The following is a 17,306-nucleotide window of genomic DNA, read 5'->3' on the forward strand; positions in this document are numbered from 1 at the left end:
AGTGACTGTATCAACTTGCATTCCCACCAACAGTGCAAGAGGGTTTCCTTTTCTCTACAACCTCTCCAGCATTTATTGTTTGTAGATTTTTTGATGATTAGCCATTCTGACCCATGTGGGGTGATAGCTCATTGTAGTTTTGATTTGCATTTCTCTAATAATGAGTGATGTTAAGCATCTTTTCCTGTGTTAGCCAACTGTATGTCTTCTTTGGAGAAATGTCAGTTTAGGTCTTTTGCCTGTTTTTTGATTGGGTTGTTTTTCTGGTGTTGCCTTGTATGAGCTGCTCATATATTTTTAAAATTAATTCTTTCTGAGTTATTTTATTCGCTGTTATTTTTTCCCATTCTGAGGGTTGGTTGTCTTTTCACCTTTATATGTGAATAGTTTATAGTTTCATTTGCTGTGCAAAAGCTTTTAAGTTTAGTTAGGTCCTACTTGTTTGTTTTTGTTTTTATTTATTTTTAATTGAAGGATAATTGTTTTATAGTATTGCATTGGTTTCTACCAAATATCAACATGAATCAGCCATAGGTTTACCCATGTTCCCTCCCATTTACTCTAGGGGGTGGGTCATAGAGTGTTCTGCCTATGTTTTCCTCTAGGAGTTTTATAGTTTCCGGTCTTATATTTAGGTCTTTAATCCATTTTGAGTTTATCTTTGTTTTTGTTTTTTTGTTTTTATGCTGCCGAGGCTTGCTTGAGTTTATCTTTGTATACAGTGTTAGAAAGTGTTCTAATTTCATTCTTTTACATATAGCTGTCCAGTTTTCCCAACACCACTTATTGAAGAGACTGTCCTTGCCCCATTGTATATTCTTGCCTCCTTTGTCAAATATAAGGTGTCTATAGGTGTGTGGGTTTATCTTTGGGCTTTCTGTCTTGTTCCTTTGGTCTGTATTTCTGTTTTTGTGCCAGTAGAAGGTCTTGAATTTTTAAAGATCCCTTTGACAAAGAGGGTAAGAGTCTTCAAATATCTTTTAACTAGTTATTTAATAGAGCTTCCCTGGTGGTTTAGATGATAAAGAATCTGCCTGCAATGCAGGAGACCTGGGCTCAATTCCTGGTTGGGAAGATCCCCTGGAGAAAGGAATGGCAACCAAATCCAAACTAAGAAGTAACTAAGATTAACTGTGCTGTTGAACATGGTATTTTCCTGTGAATATTGAAATCTGGTGATTATTTTATTTTGACACACTTTGATTTTCAATTTCTAATCATTTTACTAAAATTTTTTTATTTTGGTTTAAATTGAAGGCATTCTTTATTGTTACTGTTGGATTATTTTACTTATTTTAAAAAAATTTTACTGGAGTATCATTGCTTGATTATTTTACTTCTGTAAGCTCGTGGTTTTTTTTAGCCCTAGGAAGTCATCTTATTTTGTTTGGTTATTTTTTTTAATAATAATAAGTTTCTCCTCTTCATTAGTTTTAGTCTCACTTTATGGAATTGCTTATAGTCAGATATTGAACCTCCTAGATTGATTCACTGTGTCTTTTATGTTTTGTCTTAAGTTTTATGTTTTTTCCTTTTATTCTCTATTATGGGAGATTTCCTTGATTTTCTCATCTAGTTCTTCTATTAAATTTTAATTTTGGCAAACAGAAGTTTAAATGGTTCAAAAAACTGACTTTTCGTTTTCTGGTGGTTCCATTTTTACAGAATGCACTTGCATACCTGTATGCAAAATGTTGAACTCCCTGAATTGAGGGTGGAACAAGCTTAATGATGAAATCATTCCATGGGTTTCCAGTTGTTCCTTGCTAATCAGCCCTGTACTTACTAGCTTAGAAATTGTTGCTTCTCTGTCACTCTGCAAGGTAGATGAGTTCTCGCTGCTGCTTCAGAGAATTCTGAGTTGCAGCTTTTCTGTGATACTATTCTTCAAAAGCCTTCCATCCTTTTTGTTTGCATCTTATAGGAAATTGATACTATCTATAGGTGCTGATTTCACGTACTCTCCGCTCTGCTTCATTTTCTTAGCTCTTATGATGTTGCTTATCATTTTATTGGGGTTTCATTGTAGGGTCTTGAGCAAGAGAGTAAAGTGATTCAAATTACCACAATTATTTTAAGGAAAATTTCAAACATACCCAGAAATAGAGAATATATTGTAACAAACCTCCCTTACCACCCATTATCCAGCTTCAAGAAATTATCAGTACATAGCTGATCTTTATTCATCTGTATCCCTACCTATCTGCTCCAGCCTTATTCTCCGGCTGGACTGGGATGTATTTGTTTGCACATATGCACACATACTCCTTCACACATGAAAAATAAAGTAAAACATCTTTTTATAAAACAATTATAAGACCATTTCACATAAAAAAAATTAACCCACAGTACCAAATACTCAGTGTTCACATTTCTGTGATTATTCCATACATGCCTTTTAATGGTTTGAGTTCAGTTCAGTTCAGTCACTAAATCGTGTCCGATTCTTTGCGACCCCATGGACTGCTGCACACCAGGCTTCCCTGTCAATCACCAACTCCTGGAGTTTACTCAAACTCATGTCCATCCAGTTGGTGATGACATCCAACCATCTCAACTGTTATCCCCTACTCCTTCCACCTTCGATCTCTCCTAGTATCAGGGTCTTTTCAAATGAGTCAGTTCTTCACATCAGGTGGCCAGAGTATTGGAGCTTCATCTTCAGCATCAGTCCTTCCAATGAATATTCAGGACTTATTTCCTTTAGGGTTGACTGGTTTGATCTCCTTGCAGTCCAAGGAACTGTGAAGAGTCTTCTCCAGCACCACAGTTCAGAAGCATCAATTCTTCAGCGCTCAGCTTTCCTTATGGTCTAACTCTCTCTCTTTCTTTTTTTTCTTATGGTCTAACTCTCACATCCATCCATGACTACTGGAAAAATTATAGCTTTGACTAGACAGATGTTTGTTGGCAAAGTAATGTCTCTGCTTTTTAACATGCTGTCTGGGTTGATCATAGCTTTTCTTCTAAGGAGCAGGCAGCTTTTAATTTCATGGCTGCAGTCGCCATCTGCAGTGACTTTGCAGCCCCCCAAAATCAAGTCTCTCTCTGTTTCCATTGTTCCCTGTCTGTTTGCCATGAAGTGATGGGACTGGATGCCATGATCTTAGTTTTCTGAATGTTGAGTTTTAAGCCAGCTTTTTCACTCTCCTCTTTTACTTTCATCAAGAAGCTCTTTAGTTCTTCGCTTTCTGCCATAAGGGTGGTCTGCATATCTGAGGTTATTGATATTTCTCCTGGCAGTTTTGATTCCAGCTTGTGCTTCATCCAGCCTGGCATTTTGCACGATGTACTGTGCGTATAAGTTAAATAAGCTGGGTGACAGTATATAGCCTTGATGTACTTCTTTCCCAATTTGGAACCAGTCTGTTGTTCCATGTCCAGTTCTAACTATTGCTTCTTGATCTGCATACAGATTTCTCAAGAGGCAGGTAAGGTGGTCTGGTATTCCCATCTCTTGAAAAATTTTCCATAGTTGGTTGTGATCCACACAGTTGAAGGCTTTGGCATAGTCCATGAAGCAAAAGTAGATGTTTTTCTGGAACTCTCTTGCTTTTTTGATGATCCAGCTGATGTCGGCAATTTGATCTCTGGTTCCTCTGCCTTTTCCATATCCAGCTTGAATATCTGGAAGTTCATGGTTCACGTACTGTTGAAGCCTGGCTTGGAGAATTTTGAGCATTACGTTACTAGCGTGTGAGATGAATGCAATTGTGTAGTAGTTTGAGTATTTTTTGACATTACCTTTCTTTGGGGTTGGAATGAAAACTGACCTTTTCCAGTCCTGTGGCCACTGCTGAATTTTCCACATTTGCTGGCATATTGAGTGCAGCACTTTCGCAGCATCATCTTTTAGGATTCTAAATAGCTCAATTGGAATTCATCACCTCCACTAGCTTTGTTCATAGTGATGCTTCCTAAGACCCACTTGACTTCGCATTCCAGGCTGTCTGGTTCTTGGTGAGTGACACACCATCGTGATTATCTAGGTCATGAAGATCTTTTTGTATAATTCTTCTTTGTGTTTTTGCCACCTCTTCTTATTATCTCTGCTTCTGTTAGGTCCATAGCATTTCTGTCCTTTATTGTGCCCATCTTTGCATGAAATGTTCTCTTGGTATCTCTGATTTATTTTTTCTTTCTTTCTTTTTTTTTTTTTTACTTTATTTTACTTTATAGTACTGTATTGGTTTTGCCATACATCAACATGAATCTGCCTCGGGTGTACATGAGTCCCAATCCTGAACCCCCCTCCCACCTCCCTCCCAATACCATCTCTCTGGGTCATAGATCTCTAGTCTTTCCCATTCTATTGTTTTCCTCTATATCTTTGCATTGATCACTGAGGAAGGCTTTCATATCTCTCTTTGCTATTTTTTGGAACTCTGCATTCAAATGGGTTTATCTTTCCTTTTCTCCTTTACCTTTCGCCTCTCTTCTTTTCTCAGGTATTTGTAAGGCCTCCTCAGACAACCATTTTGCCCTTTTGTATTTCTTTTTCTTGGGGAGGATCTTGATTGCTGCCTCCTGTACAATGTCACAAACTTCCACCCATAATTCTTCAGATAATATGAAGGTTTGAATTAGGATTCAAACAAGGTTCACCATTGCAGTTATTAATAGATCTTTTAATCCTCCGTTCATATCTTTTTTTTTCTCCACTTGCCATTTATTTGTTGAAGAAAAAGCATTTGAGAGTTGCCAGCATATACAGAAGATGTTTAAAACTATTGAGAATGGATGAAACTACTCATAAAGTGTATTGTCTGGAGAAGAGGATATTCACCAGTTAGTGGCTGAGTGGAGGAGAAAGATCCTGAGCTACAGAGACTTGTGAGGTCAGAGGGAAGCCAAGGAGAGTATCTTGTTGTAACAGCTGAGTGGAGAGTGGACAACCAAGATATTTTAGATTATTGTTTCCTAATCTCAGTTGCTAATTTAGCTATGACCATGGTCATGACTTGGTATGTAAGAGTGTAAAACAGTTTAGCAATCCAAAGTCCTTTTACTCATTGTTTTAATTAGAATAAGGAAGAATATAGCTTCAAGTGAAAAGAGGAACTTTAGTGTAAGAAACTACTTAATTTGAAACAGTGTATTTTGTGCATGAAAATCCGTGATGTGGGTTCTTAACTGAACTAGTTGGTTTACTGAAGAAAATCCACACCCAATTAATTCCTTTTTTTTGAGAAATGGTATAAAGTTTTGGCTTGCTCTTTTGTTTGGCATGTTAAATGGAGAAGTTTTTAATCTTTCATATGGATTCAGAAGCAGAAATTGCAGATTTTGGAATATATATGCCCATAAAAGTGAAGTAGAATGTTTAAATAGCCATATAAAATATATGACTTTCATTGGAAGGAAAAAGGGAAGGGACTTAGGGTAATATGAATTTACTCTTTCTTATTGGAAACCTTGTAGACCAGTTGTATTTTGGAATTCAGAATATGTCAGAGTATAGAAAAACAATATGATCATACACCATGCATCATTATATAACAACTCTACCTGGGTCTGAGACTGTCCCTTGTAATCAAGTACATTAATATTTTTTGCAGTCAAATGTATGCAAATTCACAGTGAGTAAAATAAGACAATAAATAGTCTCTTGTCAAATCACATCATAGTTTGCTATAAGCTGAGTTCAAATCAGTTCACATTTTGCCACCAAATGAATTTAGAAAGACAAAGCAAGCTGAAACTGGACTTCAAAGCTTTTTGGCTTTCAGGAATGCAGATACAGGATTGTGGGCCTGTAATACCTCAGTGCTTGCTGAGGAGTGTTTGCAAGTGTTGAATGTAGGAAACAAAAGGTAAAGCCTTATTGAACTTGGGCTTCTTTTTCCTGTCCCCCTCAATTTCTGCCTGTCCCTCCCCCTTGCCTTCTCTTATCCCCTCCCCCTCTTTTCTCCGCCTCCGTTTCCTTATCCTCTGTTTCCATCTCTTCCTTCTCCTCTCCTTCTATTTCTCCCCTCTTCCCTTCTGTCACCATCTCTTCTTCCCAGTCTCCTCCTCCTCTGTCATCTCCTCTTCCATCTTCATCTCATCTTCCTGCTCTTATCGCCTTCTCTGCTTTTCCATCCTGTGTATTATCACTGCAGCCTACTCACTTTATTAGTTTCTGTCTCCTAGTTCTTTTTAATATATTCGTCCTTTTCAGTTTCTGCGCCAAACCATAGTATTGTCATTTTGAAACATTGAAGTGAGAACAGACGTGTCAACATAATCATGATTTATAGGTTGCTTTTGGTATTTGATCCTTTTTTTTTGTTTATTCAGTAAATATTAAAGCGCCTACTGTATATATCCTAGGTGATTTTTTTTCTGATTTTTCTTTTAGTTCACTAATGATCCCTTGAGCTGTGTCTAGTCTACTATTATGCCTGCCTACTGAATTTAAATTTCAGTTATTGTATTTTTATTTTTAGAAGTTGTTTGTTTTTTTTTTAATCTGTGTCCACTTTTTAAAATATTTTAAAGTTATTTTCAAGCTTGCCTAGTAGATAGGCAACTATTTCAAACTTCCAAATGTAGATACTTCATAGTCTATGCTTAAGAATTCTCAGATTTGAATTTGGAATGCTAGGTAGGATGTTGATAATTCTGGGATCTATTCCTGCTGTCTGTTTCTTTCTGTTTATTCCTTCTCATGGTGTCTTATTTCCTGTCAAGCCAAGTGACATTTGGAAATTTATTTGTGCAAATAATATGAGGCCAGAGACTTTAAAAAATCTTTTTTATTTATTTTTAATTGGAGAGTAATTACTTAACACTGCTGTGTTGGTTTCTGCCATACATCAGCATGAATTACCCATTGGTATAAATTTGTGGGCCAGAGACTTTCTTCCAGGAAAATGCTGCATTTTCTTTGGCTGTAGCTTGGGAGTACTGCTAGTGTGAGCCTACTGAGTTTAAGGGCCTTGGGTGTCTCAGCTGTCCAAGCAGTTGACTTTAATGAAGTCCTCCTGGTTTTTTCTCTATTGCTCTCTTTTGAGAAAAGTTTGAAAAGAATGAAAGACTATGAGAGGGTAAGGGTTTATTTTTGGTTCACTTTAACCTTGCAAGTAGTCATTTGGTACACCAGTTTTTGGTGGAAAAAGTCTATTAATATTTTATATCTTATGTGAGTCTTCAATTCTGCTTCCTTTGCCCTAAAGACCTTCAAAAGTACAAGTTTTGTCTTTGTATTTCTTACTGTTTGTCAGGTTATTAAGACTTTTTAATTTAATTTTTTAATAAGTATTTCTTTTTATTTGTTTTGTTTTGGTTGTGTTGGTGCGTAGTTGTGGCACCACGGATCTTTCCTAGCAGCTCGAGGACTGTCTAATTGTGGTGCCAGGGCTCAGTAGTTGTGACCCAAGGGCTTAGTTACCCCAAGGCACGTGGGATCTTAGTTCCCCGACCAGGGGTCGAACCCATGTCCCTTGCATTGGAAAACGGTTCTTAACCATGGGACCATCAGAGAAGTCCCAAGAAAACTTTTTTAAATGTACATTTTATCCAGTTTTTATATTGTTTGCCTTTAGTGTTTCATTTTAGATAACCTGGTAACACTCAGATGACCATTATATCTACTACTATGGCCAAGAATCCCTTAGAAGAAATGGAGTAGCCCTCATAGTCAACAAGAGAGTCTGAAATGAAGTACTTGGGTGCAATCTCAAAAACGACAGAATGATCTCTATTAATTTCCAAGGCAAACCATTCAATATCACAGTAATCCAAGTCTATGCCCAAACCAGTAATGCTGAAGAAGCTTAAGTTGAATGGTTCTACGAAGACCTACAAGACCTTCTAGAACTAACGCCCAAAAAAGATGTCCTTTTCATTATAGGGGACTGGAATGCAGAAGTAAGAAGTTAAGAGATACATAGAGTAACAGGCAAATTTGCCCTTGGAGTGCAAAATGAAGCAGGGCAAAGGCTAACGAGTTTTGTCAAGAGAACGCACTGGTCATGGCAAACACCCTCTTCCAACAACACAAGTTCAGTTCAGTTCAGTCGCTCAGTTGTGTCTGACTCTTTGTGACCCCATGAACCTCAGCATACCAGGCCTCCCTATCCATCACCAACTCCTGGAGTCCCACCGAACCCATGTCCATTGAGTCAGTGATGCCACCCAACCATCTCATCCTCTGTCGTCCCCTTCTCCTCCTGCCCTCTATCTTTCCCAGCATCAGGGTCTTTTCCAATGAGTCAGCTCTTCACATCAACTGGCCAAAGTATTGGAGTTTCAGCTTCAACATCAGTCCTTCCAATGAACACCCAGGACCAATCTCCTTTAGGATCGACTGGTAGGATCTCCTTGCAGTCCAAGGGACTCTCAAGAGTCTTCTCCAACACCACAATTCTTTGGCACTCAGCTTTCCTTATAGTCCAACTCTCACATCCATACATGACTACTGGAAAAACCATAGCCTTGACTAGACGGATGTTTGTTGACACAAGAGACAACTCTATACATGAACATCATCAAATGGTCAATACTGAAATCAGTTTGATTATATTCTTTGCTGCTGAAGATGGAGAAGCTCTATACTGTCAGCAAAAACAAGACCTGAAGCTAACTGTGGCTCAGATCATGAACTCCTTATTGCCAAATTCAGACTTAAATTGAAGAAAGTAGGGAGAACCACTAGACCATTCAGGTATGACCTAAATCAAATCCCTTATGATTATACAGTGGAAGTGAGAAATAGATTCAAGGGATTAGATCTGATAGAGTGCCTGAAAAACTATGGGCAGAGGTTCCTGACATCCTACAGGAAGCAGTGATCTATACCATCCCCAAGAAGAAGGAGTACAAAAAGGCAAAAGGGTTTTCTGAGGAAGCCTTAAAAATAACTGTGAAAAGAAGAGAAGTGAAAGGCAAAGGAGAAAAGAAAAGATATACCCATTTGAATGCAGAGTTCCAGAGAATAGCAAGGAGAGATAAGAAAGTCTTCGTCAGCGATCAGTGCAAAGATATAGAGGAAAACAATAGAATGGGAAAGACTAGAGATCTCTTCAAGATAATTAGAGATACCAAGAGAACATTTCATGCGAAGATGGGCACAATAATCTAAATCTAGGCCCCAACCAGTAATGCTGAAGAAGCTGAAGTTGAACGGATAGAAATAGTATGTACCTAACAGAAGCAGAAGATGTTAAGATGAGGTGGCAAGAATACACAGAAGAACTGTACAAAAAAGATCTTCATGACCCAGATAATCACAATGGTGTGATCACTCACCTAGAGCCAGACATCCTGGAATGCGAAGTCAAGTGGGCCTTAGGAAGCATCACTACGAACAAAGCTAGTGCAAGTGATGTAATTCCAGTTGAGCTATTTAGAATCCTAAAAGATGATGTTGTTAAAGTGCTGCACTCAGTATGCCAGCAAATGTGGAAAACTCAGCAGTAGCCACAGGACTGGGAAAGTTCAGTTTTCATTCCAGTCCCAAAGAAACGCAATGCCAAAGAATGTTCAAACTACCGCACAATTGCACTCATCTCACACACTAGTAAAATAATGCTCCAAATCCGCCAAGCCAGGCTTCAACAGTGTGTGAACCGTGAACTTCCAGATGTTCAAGCTGGATTTAGAAAAGGCAGAGGAACCAGAGATCAAATTGCCAACATCTGTTGGATCATCGAAAAAGCAAGAGTTCCAGAAAAACATCTGCTTTATTGACTATGCCAAAGCCTTTGACTGTGTGGATCACAACAAGCTGTGGAAAATTCTTCAAGAGATGGGATTACCAGACAACGTTACCTGCCTCCTGAGAAATCTGTATGCAGGTCAGGATGCAGCAGTTAGAACTGGACATGGAACAACAGATTGGTTCCAAATTGGGAAAGGAGTATGTCAAGGCTGTATATTGTCACCCTGCTTATTTAACTTATATTCAGAGTACATCATGAGAAACGCTGGGCTGGAGGAAGCCCAAGCTGAAATCAAGATTACCGGGAGAAATATCAACAACCTCAGATGACACCATCCTTATGGCAGAAAACAAAGAATAACTAAAGAGCCTCTTGATGAAAGTGAAAAAAGAGAGTGAAAAAGTTGGCTTAAAGCTCAACATTCAGAAAACTAAGATCATGGCATCTGATCCTATCACTTCATGGCAAATAGATGGGGAAACAGTGGAAACAGTGAGAGACTTGTTCTTTTGGGCTCCAAAATCACTGCAGATGGCAGCTGCAGCCATGAAATTAAAAGACACTTACTCCTTGGAAGGAAAGTTATGACCAACCTAGACAGCATGTGAGAAAGCAGAGATATTACTTTGCCTACAAAAGTACGTCTAGTCAAGGCTATGGTTTTTCCAGTAATCATATGTGGATGTGAGAGTTGGACTATAAAGAAAGCTGAGTGCCGAAGAATTGATGCTTTTGAACTGTGGTCTAAGAGAAGACTCTTGAGAGTCCCTTGAACTGCAAGGAGATCCAACCATTCCATCCTAAAGAAAATCAGTCCTGAATATTCATTGGAAGGACTGATGTTGAAGCTGAAACTCCAATACTTTGGCCACTTGATGTGAAGAGCTGACTCATTTGAAAAGACCCTGATGCTGGGAAAGATTGGCGGAGGTAGAAGGAGACGACAGAGGAGGAGATGGTTGGATGGCATCACTGAGTCAATGGACATGAGCTTGGGTCTTTTTTGTACAGTTCTTCTGTGTATTCTTGCCACCTCTTCTTAATATCTTTTGCATCTGTCAGATCCATACCGTTTCTTACTTTATTGAGCCCATCTTTGCATGAAATGTTCCCTTGTTATCTCTGATTTTCTTGAAGAGAAATGTATATGAGTGCATAAAAATGTAGGGTTCTGATATTTTACCCCTATTGGGTTGGGTTCCTTCATCATTATTAAAAAGTCTCTAGTAATGCTTGTTCCAATTGCTTTGTTTGAAATTAGTATAGCTACATGAACCTTCTGGTTAATGTTTATCATGGTCTGTTTCTTCATTTTACTTTTAACTTTTTTGTGACCCTTATATGTAAAATACATCTCTCATTTAAGCAACCTGTTTTTAGAAACAAGTTCAGTCTGTTTTTTTACTTGGACTATTTAGTTGATTTACTTTTAAAGTAGTTACTGATATATTTGATTTTATTTTTCCCACTTTTTCTTTTATTTCTATTTTTTTCAGTTAATCAGTTATTTTCTTGTTATTTTATTTTTTCTTCGATTTCTTTTTTTATGTATGTGTTTACTCTTATTTCAGTGGTTACCCTCAAGCAGGGGTTGGGAAACTGTTGCTTGCAGGCTAAATCCAGTCATCCTCCATTTTTTATACATAAAATTTTATTGAAACACAGCCACACTCATTTGCTTACAGATTGTTATCATTGCTTTAACACTACAGTGGCATAGTTGAATAGTTGCACAGAGAGACTACATATATGTAAGGTTTGCAAAGCTTATAATATTTCCTATATTGCCGTTTAGAAAACGTTTGCCTGTTTCTACCATAGTGCTGTGGTTCTTAAACTTGATCTTTTATCAGAATCACCAGGAGAGTTTGTTAATCCAGAGTTACTGATTCATTAAATTTGAGTTGGGGCCTCATAATTTGCATTTCTAACAAATTGCCAAATGATGGTCAGCTGCTCGCCTGGGACAGCATTTTGAGTACCACTGCCTTAGAGGTTACAATCTTTGTAACCTCTTGCAAAGTTGCATCTTTGGCTTGCTGCTGCTGCTGCTAAGTCACTTCAGTCGTGTCCGACTCTGTGTGACCCCATAGTCGGCAGCCCAACAGGCTGCCCCGTCCCTGGGATTCTCCAGGCGAGAACACTGGAGTGGGTTGCCATTTCCGTCTCCAATGCATGAAAGTGAAAAGTGAAAGGGAAGTCGCTCAGTTGTGTCTGACTCTTTGCGACCCCATGGACTGCAGCCTACCAGGCTCCTCCGTCCATGGGATTTTCCAGACAAGAGTACTGGAGTGGGGTGCCATCACCTTCTCCAATCTTTGGCTTACTGCAACCTAAAATAAATCACTGTGTTTACTACTTCCATGTTAATACTGAAAGCTTTAGAACCCTTTAACTTTGCTTACCTCTTAGCACTATTTTATACCAATCTTAGGCAACAACTCAAATGTCTATCAACAGTAGAATGGATATTAATAACTCGTGGCACATTTCATGCACTAAAAAACTTGAAGCAATGAGAAAATTTGTCTTCCAAACATTTTATTGAGTGAAAAGAACTACGTACTAGAGTACCTATTATTTGATTCCTTTTGTATAAAAGTTCAAAAATGGGCAAAACTGACTAGACTAGTTAGCTCTGGTAGAAAATAACGACTTTAGGGCAATTCAGTGAGGGAGCTTAGAGAATGTTGATAATGATCTACTAGTCTGGAGACTGGTTACACTAGCATATTCATTTTATGAAAATTAATTGAGCTGCAGGCTTTAATTTATATACTGTTCTCTGCCTTGTTTTGATAAAAAGGGAAAAATTAATTTCCTAGTAGTTTTAGAATGTTAAGAGTTAATTATTTTTAAGTGGTAGAAGTATTTACTCATTTCAATTCTGTGTGTGTGTAGGAACAGAGAGAGCACTGTTTCCATGGGAACTTCTGGCTGCTCGGTGTTTTAGTGCCTCTCGCTCTGTAGATTTGTGTATATACTCTGTCTTTCTTAGCTGCATTTTTTCAAAATAGGGTGGTGGCCCAAAAAAAAAAAAGAAGGTTTATTTGAGATTATATTAATGTTTTTTAACAGAGCAGTCTCCAGAGATTTAATGGATCCAAACTGACTGCCAGTAGCACATTGCTAAAATATGTATATATTTTTTAACTAAAAGATACGTTTTTCCTACAAGTTGTACTGTTTAAGAAAAACACTTAAAACGTAATGTGGTTTGTATTAGGGTATCTATTTGATTCTTTTTTTTCCAGTAAATAAAACAGTCTTAACACTTGCCTGGTATTTTTTTAAATACACTGAGTAGTTGGACTTGCAGTGGTTTGTAGGGATGAGTCTGTTTTACCTGATTTGGGTGTTTGCGCAGGTAAGGGATGCAGACTGAAAGGAGGAGATTCTGGCATATTGATCTGAAGCCTGTGGTAAAGCTGCTTCTCTGCCTCGCCCATCTTGTTTGTCGTGGTTGGCTTGTGCAGGGTCCTAGAGAAAACCATCTTCTCAGACGAGTAAAAGGCACGCGTCTTGTGATTTGGAGGGTGGATTGGGGATGGGAGGGTTCATTTTGTATGAGGAGGTTATACTAGTGTAGTTATTCATAAATAGTCCAAAAGGAGCTTTGTAGAATATTTTTGAATCGTTGATGAGAACAAATTGTTCAGTTTGGCTTCTGTGGCCTAAAGAAACAGCAGATTGTAAGATTACAGAGTTAATTATGCACAGTAACGAGCACTGTGATACTCCGTGCTTTACTGATGCAATAAGAAGCACTCCAGCAGAACAAACATTGCAGAAAAGGTTATTTTTTCTTTGTATAAATTTTCATGTGGCTTAAAGAGAAGGAAACATATTTAGGTTTATAAACCTTTAGTATTGAACACCCTTGAAATTTTTGTTATAGACTTAAGGATTGCAGCTCCATGGAGAATTTTTTTAAATACATGGAGAATTTTTACCTTTCATCTGGCAGTAGCTGCCATAAGATGATGTCACCTTGTAGCTGATTGGCTGTTACAGCACCTAGGGCAGGGAAGAGAAAGAAAAATGCCGGCACAAACCTCAGTGGTGGTTCTGTGGTTGTTGCTGTCTATTTTTGATAGAGTCTTTGATTAGTATCAAATCTATTGTATTTGGCCATGTGAACTATCCAGAGCATCCTAGGGTGAGGGAAATTAAGAGCTTTCAGAGGAATGAGGCGACTGATTTGCAAACGGATCTGTGATTGTAAGTTGCAGAATCTGGGTATAAGAAATAAGGCAGGGTGTGCTGGAAGATGCACTATGGGAGGAGCTGGCAGAAAATGCTTGTATGAGTAGCAGAGAAATGAAAAATGCTTCTTACTACTCAGTGTTTATGTGTTTGGTTTTATGTTTTGACTTAATATATCTAGGTGAGAACTAAGATAATATTGTAAACTGATTTTAAATTACACTGGGTTATTTTATATAGTGTTAGTATATAAATGCTTATTCAAAGGAGCTTTATTTTGTATTATCTATCTTAGAAAGTAATGACTTTATACATACCTTTTTTGATTTTTGAGTTTTATGGAAAATTGAGCAAAGCTTGGTTCTCTTAAAATACATTTTTCTAACACTTCGTGCAGATAAGAGCTTTGATGATGAAGAATCAGTGGATGGAAATAGGCCATCATCAGCTGCTTCGGCCTTCAAGGTTCCTGCACCTAAAACATCCGGAAATCCTGTCAACAGTGCAAGGAAGCCTGGTTCAGCAGGTGGCCCTAAGGTTGGAGGTAATGTAAATCCATTTCAAATCTGATGTGCATGCCTCATGCCCTTGATATGGCCACACATACTTAGAACTTCAGAGGAATATGTTTATTCATGACTGCAGCAGGATTGCAGAGCTAGAGAATCTGTTGCAGCACTCAGAAGAATGTGCTGCCTTTCTGAAAACATTTAAAATTTCGTATATTGATATTTCCTCTCAGAACATAAGTGAATTTGTGTTTTCTTGAGATTATTTGTTTTTCAGATGCCGTAAAAAGATATTTAAGGGCGTGTTAGGGGTTTGGGTCTTTCTGTTTTCAAGGAGAAAGTAGGTTTTTCAGAATTTGGCTATTTTCAGGTGCTTTAGTTGTTAAGGAAGTACTGATTCATATAATGTTCATATACATTCATCTAGGGCAGAAGTCTTAAATACTCTAACATTGGAGAAATGGTTAAAGATACTGGGTATTGAATAATTTGTCACAATAGGAAATGGGTGGTGGTCAAGTAAAATTACCTCAAAAATGTATTCTGGATTAATAATAAATAGGAAAAACCAGGTTTTATGGCAATTATATAACACATAGTATATTCTTTGATCATATTAAACTTTTTAGCATTTTGTTTATCTTTGAATTTTTATGAGTATTATTTTCATCCACTAATTAGAAAGCTGTATTTTTAAGGTGCTAGTTTTGCCAAGTTTTTACAGTAAAATGAATTCTATAAGAAAAAAGATAAATATTTAATGCTAAAAAGACAGTAGTTTCTTTCTCTTTTTTATTAATAAATTTATGTGTTATAATTTGGGAAAATAGATTTTTACTTGTTTATGATAGCTAGTGGGAAAGTCATAGCCTTCGGGAATTTTTTTTTTTTTTGTCTACAGTCCTTTTATTAAAAATAAAAAGGAAAGAAAAATAAACTGTATTTTGACCAGGTTCTATAAGTTGTGTTTTCTTGATCTTTCTATACAACCAAATGTTATTTTTTACATCATAGGATATTCTGAACATAGTAAAACTATTATAAATATTTCATCTTTTAAATATCTTCAGTACTAGCAAGAAAGATGGTATGGTATGGTATATACATGTATATTTGCATGCATATAAATAATTTCTCGATATTTTGAGTAATTTATACTTTAGTATTTTAATCATTTTCTTTTTGTTTTGCAATTTTAAGAGTATATTCTCATTCTGTAGTCATTATAGCCTATCACATGATGTCTAGTATGGATTCTTATCTCTGTTATAAAGTTAATGACATTCTGTGGTGGCTTACTTTTGTAACAAATGGCTACCTTTGCTAATTACAAGAGGAATATGTCTTCTTTATTTTGACTTATAAGTTTCTAATCTGTGATATTATGATAATTATTTTATGAAATTGCCTTGACTTAAAATGCTTTGTGAAAATATTTAACATTTTTGTGACTCTGAGCCAATGGTTTATAATTAGCTGTGATTTTCATGTTTTCTTTTCTTTGATGAAAGTTGAGATTGTAGTTTACTTACTAAAAGTCACTTAATTCTGATGTTAATCAACTTGATAAAATCAGATTTTTTAAAGAAGCAGAGACTTTCTTAATACCATATTCCCTTCTCTGATTTGTAATCCTACCAGATAGAAGAGTGTAGGTAGCTTTCAGCATTGTCATCATTAATCACTCATACAGAGGATGCTGTCTATTTTGGTGGCAGCCCTTTTGATAAAAACAAGGGATACACCTTCGTTTTTTCTTCATTCCTCTCCTCCTCCTCATTGTTTTGGCAATAGCATATTCATTCTGCAGTTTTTTGTTTGTTTGTTTCTTTTGTTTGCCGTAGCTCATTTAGGTTCACTGCCCATTTTTCTGTCTAAGAAAAAAACTCTTAGCCAGAAGATACTGATATTGCTTCAGAAATTAATGCTATTCTTGGCTGTCAGTCCTTTAAAAATACAGCTTTCAACTTTTTTGTTCTTGGCTGAGGCTTACTGATTTTTAAATCAGTCACAGATAGTTTTCTTAGAGTTGTAGAATCTTTGAGTTAGAAGGGGCATTGGGAGTCATATACTTAAATTTACTATTTAGGTATAGCAGTCCCTTTCAGAGTATTCCTGATACTTGGTTGATTATTCAGCATCTAATTAAGTATATATTCATGGATTAAATTTGGAACAAAAACCATCTGTAGTACCACTACACAAGACATAATCAACTGTATTTTGTCCCAGTTATTTTTATAGTTACTTTTCCAATTATTTTTACACATACAGATATTTTCTTAGGAGGGCAGGATTGGCATCCTTCATTATATAGTTTTGTATATGTTTTTTCTTTATATTAATACTTAACCCTGACCATTTTCTCATTGTCTTAAATTACTAATTTAAACCTACTCATGGCTAAATAATACCTAGGCTTGCTTTCGTGTTTTCTGCTGTCCTATGCCATCAGTCTCTCGTGCATATATTCCAGCACACCTCCTGCCATTTCTTGGAATGAATTTTTAAACTACTGAATCAAAAGGTACATTGATTGCTTGTGCTCTTTCAGTTTGGCATAGTATCCTTCACAAAAGTTATAAGCCATTTCAAATCTGGGTAATTTAATTCTTATATTGCTTAAAAATCTGCTCCTTGTAACTTAGGCAGAGAAGGTGGATTATTTGTTAACATACTTTCAAATACTTGAGGGTTGTCCTGCCTCTATTATAACTATTGCGTTTTCTAGACTGTACGTTTTATTTCTCCTAACTTTATATGGAATAATGGTGGGTCAGTCCAAGCGTTTTGTTTGCTACTCCGTGGTATGTAATAAATAGGCATGATTAGTTCCTGATTGAAAGGGTACAGTAGGTAGAAGTATGTAATAGTGGTAAAAGCCAATCACAGTTCACTGTGTTTAACAGATTTCTTTTCAGGTAAGATTTCCAAAATAAAAATAAAG

At 36.9% G+C, this 17,306-nt stretch overlaps 1 protein-coding gene across 3 annotated transcripts in view; it reads left to right on the forward strand.

The window, feature by feature from the left end:
- The window catches only part of CLASP2 (cytoplasmic linker associated protein 2), a 183,254-nt gene that overhangs the window by 39,526 nt on the left and 126,422 nt on the right, over positions 1-17,306 (forward strand). For all 3 annotated transcript variants that reach the window (XM_052637064.1, XM_052637074.1, XM_052637082.1), the window contains one exon: positions 14,248-14,394. In XM_052637064.1, the coding sequence (XP_052493024.1) occupies positions 14,248-14,394 (147 nt within the window). The remainder of the gene's footprint in view (positions 1-14,247; positions 14,395-17,306) is intronic.

The sequence above is a fragment of the Budorcas taxicolor genome, chromosome 1 (assembly GCF_023091745.1).
Source record: "Budorcas taxicolor isolate Tak-1 chromosome 1, Takin1.1, whole genome shotgun sequence".
NCBI lineage: Eukaryota > Metazoa > Chordata > Mammalia > Artiodactyla > Bovidae > Budorcas > Budorcas taxicolor.